The following is a 6,437-nucleotide window of genomic DNA, read 5'->3' as shown; positions in this document are numbered from 1 at the left end:
TCCAGGTAGGACACGATTAGGCAAATTCAATTCAAAGAAATCAGAGGCAAACTTTTGCCAACCGACATAAAAGTGAATGAACGTTCGGGACCGGGAACCCTGCGGTTTTTTGGGTTCTAGCTTTGCAGCAAACCCAAGTTTTGCACCTTCTTAGCGTTTGCGGTTGAAGGAAAACTAATCTATTCGCCAGAACGGAAACCATTCTACCGCACCGCAGTGTCTGGGGTTTCGACCCGCCGGTCCATTAAATCATACACTTTGCATGTGCTCCATCGCCGCCGGAGGTCAGATTTCGGTAGGAGCCGTGGCAAAACCCTGAAGCTGGAGGTAGACAAATTAATTGAATTGATAATTATTATCGAGGGCAGGCGTTGACTCACCGAATGGACATCGCCAATGGTTGGGGTGAGTCCACCTCGAATTGGCGTCGACCAACCCGGAAGGCGATGAGGCCTTCCCTGGCGCCACTAAGTGCAATCAATTCATTAACTCGGAGGGATGAGGGCTCACGGAACGGTTCCTTAAAGTTCGCCCTTAGCCTTTGCCGGCCGATGTTCCATGAGTCCGCTGTCGCTCGGCCAATGACAGGAAAATCGGAAAATGTGTAAATCGTAAACCACCACGTCCCGCAGCATCCCGCAGCGTCCGACGGGTTGGAGATTGTTTGCCGAAAATGGGAAATTGTATTAAATTATGGTTACATTGTTTCTCGGTCAGCCTTGCCGTTTTCGCAATTTTCCCTCCCCCCAAACTCCACGAGAGGCGGACGAGATACTCATTGAAAATGGGTCCCCCACTGCCCGTGCCCTTGGCGCTACCAGCGAGCGCAACAGAAGTCTACAGCCCGAAACCCTCGGCAACCTTTCGCTCCATTGTTGCCGAAATGGAGCATCTTGTTTCGAGGCGACGATTATTTTTCCACCAGACGTCGGTTGCGGTTGAGGTAGGAGGCAATTCTGGCGGCACCACAAAACAGGTGGTTGGAGGAGCGCTCTCCGGAGTTCCCTGGCCCGGGAGTTCTTTTCCCACTTCCGGATGTAAATTCACCGGAGCTCGAACGTTCATTCGAAACGGTTAATTATAGGTCTTGGTGGCTGTATTGGCTGAACCTTGTGGGGTTGGCTGCCGCCACTCTGAAGATGATGGTGTTGGCTGTTAGCTCAAGATGTCTGCCTCGCGACGACTCTCCGGTGGGGTTCGCCTATCGCGATTCACGCGCTTGTAGCTGATTTTACATGTACCCAAGAGTTTGATCTGCTACAGGGTATGCTCAGAATAGGTCCTCAGAGATAGAGAGAGAGAGAGAGAGAGAGAGAGAGAGAGAGAGAGAGAGAGAGGGAGAATCTGCTCGAAAAGGGGTTACTACTTTGTTTCGCCAACAAAGCCCACTAAGACCAACACGACAAAGGTGTACGGGAAGACGCTCCTTCGGAACAACCCCAACCCAAGAACGAGCCCTTTCCAAGCGGAGCCGGGCCGGGGGGGAATAAATTAAGTTCCTAAGAAACACATCCAACCGGCCGCCACACCAACGCCGACCGTGCGAGACCGGGAACAGACAAAGTTTTTCCTATAAATTGTCAAACGAAGCCGCCGACAAGCGGCAGCCGGAAAATTCGAGGAAAAGGATACGCGCACCAGTGAAACATCATCTACCCGTGGAGAGGGGAGATGGGAGGGATGGGTTGAAAAGGCAACGGAAGATGGAGGTAGCTTCCGTTGAAAACAATCCTTGTAGACAAGGTGACAAATTCATTATAAGGAATTCCCCGGTGGCTTACTTACTCCAGTAGATGGCCATCTTCGCCGCTCAACCGTAACCGTTTCGCCACCTCACGGAACACAATACACCCCTTTTCCCAAGCAGCAGCTATTTAGATAAAACATTCCGACAATCGAACGCCAACGCCGCGACCGTGGAATGTGCGGAGGGGTTTGAAATATTGAACTTTATGGCAAGCTCAAATTATCGCAGACCTGGGATTAGGTTTCGTCTGCGCCTGGAATTGGGGCCGTTGGGGTACGAGGGGGGAAGGGATTAACGATTCCCCGGCAGAGAAGCTGTCCAAAAGATGGAAGCGATTCGATAGTGACTGGTACAAAACGCATAAACAAGCGGTTTGGAGCAAGGGTATTGCTATTTTCTTCCCTGGGAATGAGAACCTCAAGAAACGGTTCCGAGTTTAAGTTCTTCCAAGATTATTCTTCAAGAAACAGGGACTATAAGAGATAGACATCTGACGGCGTTGTCTACGCAAATGTTAGCGATGTATCCAATTATTCACTTTGCGAAATGAGAGAAGGAGTGAAAACACAAACCTGTTCTCAAATCTTAACCAATGTTAGACATTTTTCCAACTAAAACTCTTTTCAAAGTTTGGTGCTTTTGCTTGATACTTGTATATACTAAATACTAAGAACCATAATATGTGTAAATTTTAGGAAACTGCACGAAGAAAAGGAAGGAAAGTCCGGCTTTAAAATGGGAGTCGAAGGGGAACAGAAGAAAAATGTTTTATTGAAAACCGTTGTAAAACAGTTTTAATTGATTTGATAAAAACAAATATCGAGGAATCCGCAGAAAGCTTGAAGTTTGTAGGAAAAGAATGATAGACAATTCAAACAAAAACAAACCATACATTGAATATTATTATGCGGACTTGTTGCTTGTTTGAATGCTGATCAACGACTGACCTTTTATTATAATCCTTACACATATACTTATGTCTAACTTACATCGATCACTTATACTACGCTTACAAATTACTTACATTTCTAAGACACTACATTCTCCCCCTTAAACGGAGTTTACTTCCTATCTTGGATACTTAAATCGTGGTTGTCCTTCTAACCTTTTCGATCGTCTTAACGGTGGAGGACTTGATTCACTCCTTTTCCTTTTGTACGAAATATTTACCTCTGATGGTATTATGACATCCTTTGAACTCATCTGGTTTTTGTTTTTCCTCAATTGGTTTTTATGTACCATCCGTATTATTCCATTCAGACTGATTAAATATCTTAACCCGCTTATTTTCTTTTTTACTATTGCCGGGATCCATCTCATGTGCTCTTTAAAGTGATTTCTGTAAAATACAGATTCTTCTTCTTCATATTCGACTTGATTTCCTACGATTTTAGACTGACTTCTTGACTCTTCCATAGTTGACATTTGTCTCTCATTTCCTTTTATAGGATTGACTTTTGCTGTTACTGTATGTGGTACGTAACAAAACACTCTTTCTGAAGGTGTGACTTTAGTTACCGTACATGGACTATTCCTATACTTGAACAATATTTGATTCAGTTTCCTCTGAAGACTTAGTGGTTTGTACCTTGTATCCAATAGATACTTCTTCAGGCTATCCTTTATTGTTCTAACCGCCCTCTCGGCCAACCCGTTCGACTGTGGGTGGTACGGTGGGGACTTACTGACTTTTATACCTTTTTCTCTTAAAAAATTCGTAAATTGATCTGAACTAAATGGAGGACCATTATCTGATACAATTTCTTCTGGTAATCCGAAACATGCAAAAAATATTTCTAACACTTCTATGACATTTTCTGCTTTAGTACTTTTCATAATTTTTACCTCAATATACTTTGAAAAACTGTCGACTATAATTAACAATGTACTATTTTCAAAGTAAAACAAATCTATGTGTATTCTTTGGAATGGTCTTGAGCATTGTACCCATTTTGTTGTGACTATTTCTTTAGGTACGATTTGTCTCGACTGACAGACTTGACATGCCTTTATGCATTGCTCGAAACTTTTATCCATACTTTTCCACCATACTAATTTCCTTGCTGACATTTTCATTCTTACTAACCCATCATGGTTGTCATGAAAAAGACTGACTATTTTATCTTTCAGCTTATCTGGAATTACTACTCGATCATTGAAAAACAACACACCATCTTCTATTGCTAAGCTATTACTAACTTTAGCATAATCTTTCAATTCCGCTTTGACATTTTTCGCCCAACCATGTTTAACTTGTTGGTATACTTGTTTCAATATTGCATCTGACTTTTGGAATTGACTAATCATCTCAATGTCAATGATTGAGGACGACGAAATCGCATTTACTTGTGCGCAATCTTCTTCTATTTCTAAACCTTCCTCTAATGGCAGTCTACTTAATGCATCTACATGACTCATGCTTTTGCCTGGCCTATGCTCTATTGTGTATTCATATTCGGCTAATATCATTGCCCATCGACTCAATCTAGCTACTGCAATCGACGACGTTGTTCTTGACGGATTGAATATTTCTTTTACTCCCGAATTATCGGTCACTAGTTTAAACTTGATTCCGTAGATGTACTTATGAAATTTTTTTACACCAAAAACGACCGCTAACGCTTCTTTGTGAACCTGCGCATAGTTTTTCTGCGCTTGTGAGAGAGTTGCTGAGGCAAAATATATTGGTTTCTCTACTCCATCAATTTCATGCGACAATATTGCTCCTAATCCGTAAGGACTAGCATCAACTGCTAATATAACAGGCTTTTTAGGATCAAATGGTACTAAAATGTTGTTATCTACCAACATTGATTTCGTTTTTTCGAATGACGCCTGACATTCATTTGACCATACATATTTTTTGTCTTTGCGTAGCAATTCATACATTGGACTTAATATTGTTGCTAAATTTGGCAAAAACCTGCTATAATAATTTATCATTCCTAAGAACGCTTGCAATTGCATCACATCTGATGGTACTGGAGCTTTAATTATTGCTTTAACTTTCGACTCATTTGTTGTTATTCCGTTCCTCGATATAAATTCTCCGGCATCACTGTATTACACGCGCCGCAATCAATTTCAAACGCAATGTCCGTGTCATTAACTTTTAACACGCGCACTTCTGGACTACTTATTACATTGATCCGCGCTATGTGTGTTAGTGATCTATCCTGCCCATGTACATTTTTGCTCCTGCAACACGACGACACATGTCCGTACTTTTTGCAGGTAAAACACTGCCACGTACGCGCAGGACATGTCTGTGGGTTGTGCGATCTTCCGCATCTGTGACAATTATTATCATTACTTGGTTTTACAGGTGCACCACTTCCACGGTAGTAGTGAAATTTTGAAACGACGCTTCTTTTTGGCGCACTCCTAATCGCCGCCATTTCTCCTCCTTTCTCCTTCCTCGTAAACGCTTCGTTCTGCTCGTCCGCAGCTTCCCACGTTCTGGCGATGCTTTCTGCTCCTTCGAACGTGAGACCAGTCTCACGCAGAAGCCGCTTTCTCAGGCCATCATCTCGAACACCCGCAACCAGCTGATCACGCAACGCTTCCACCAGACAGCACTTGAATTCACATGTTTGTGCGAGCGCTTTTAGTTCAACTATATATTCCGCCACTGATTGATTCTTTTGAATACAGTTCCTAAAGTTGAACCGCTCCGCTACCACGTTCACTTTCTGCTCCAACTGTTCTTTAAGTTTGATCACTAATTTTTCGTACGGCACTGAACTTGGTTTCTCCGGTAGCACCATTTTTGAGATCAAACTGTACAGTGATGCTCCTCCCAGCGTTAACAGCATCACTGTTTTCTTCCCGGACTCAACTTCATTTACATCGAAGAAGATATCCATCCTCTCCAAATACTCCTTAATACTTTCTCCCATTACAAAGGGCTCAATCTTTCCAATCAAAGACATTTTGACTCGACTTGACTTGACTTGACTTTTTTCGCTTTTTTCCTCGTCGCCAACTATTATGCGGACTTGTTGCTTGTTTGAATGCTGATCAACGACTGACCTTTTATTATAATCCTTACACATATACTTATGTCTAACTTACATCGATCACTTATACTACGCTTACAAATTACTTACATTTCTAAGACACTACAAATATGTTCAAAATTATACAAAAATAGGAACATTTGTTTTCATGCCAAAATTGGTTGGATTGATAAAAATAGTGGTTCGTAATAGTGGGTAAAATCAGTGTGGTTTTATCTTAACAATCAATAATGATATACACTTTCCTATATTTTAAATATAATATAACTTCTTACAAATTTCGCAATTTTGAGTCTTGTTGCACTCTGTTGATTTACATGATATGCCTGACAGCGAAAATTTAGAGTATCAGTATGGTACTGGAAACAAAGCAACGAGGTGAACAGGGACATTAAGCAAAAATCTGAATCAATAGGATAAAGAGAAGGTTTCGTGATTCGGTACCGTTATTGTTTAATTAAATTTTAATAATGCTTGTTTTAAATTTGTTTTAGATTTAGGCAACATTTCATCTCATTTGAAACGGTGAGAAATAAGAGCTTCATCGAAAGCGCGTCGAAGCCATGAATTGTTTCCAAATTTTAACAAAATCATATCAAGTTCAAGGAGGAGTAGCAAGTATCAAGGAGAATTCCCTCTCCTACTCCTTCCACATCATCCGTGCTGGTGAC

General features: G+C 41.8%; 1 protein-coding gene across 1 annotated transcript; it reads right to left on the bottom strand.

Moving 5' to 3' along the window:
* Positions 1–2,183: 2,183 nt before the first annotated feature.
* On the bottom strand, positions 2,184–5,646 carry LOC131269308 (uncharacterized). The gene is made up of 3 exons (XM_058271659.1): positions 4,973–5,646; positions 2,918–3,362; positions 2,184–2,204 (listed from the first exon to the last, which is right to left on the bottom strand). Exons 1-3 carry the CDS (start codon positions 5,644–5,646, stop codon positions 2,184–2,186), a joined length of 1,140 nt encoding a protein of 379 aa, XP_058127642.1.
* Positions 5,647–6,437: the final 791 nt, after the last annotated feature.

Source organism: Anopheles coustani, chromosome X (assembly GCF_943734705.1).
Source record: "Anopheles coustani chromosome X, idAnoCousDA_361_x.2, whole genome shotgun sequence".
In the NCBI taxonomy this organism is placed as follows: domain Eukaryota; kingdom Metazoa; phylum Arthropoda; class Insecta; order Diptera; family Culicidae; genus Anopheles; species Anopheles coustani.
This window is presented reverse-complemented; position numbering and strand designations above follow the sequence as displayed.

What these genes read in the sequence shown, in the direction of transcription:
- LOC131269308 (XM_058271659.1), bottom strand. Translation starts at nt 5,646, where the DNA reads ATGGGAGAAAGTATTAAGGAGTATTTGGAGAGGATGGATATCTTCTTC. An exon ending in CAGTGTTTTACCTGCAAAAA is followed by an intron (nt 3,363 to 4,972) that starts GTACGGACATGT and finishes AATAAAGGATAG; the next exon opens with CCTGAAGAAGTATCTATTGG. An exon ending in ATGTCATAATACCATCAGAG is followed by an intron (nt 2,205 to 2,917) that starts GTAAATATTTCG and finishes TGTTTCTTGAAG; the next exon opens with AATAATCTTGGAAGAACTTA.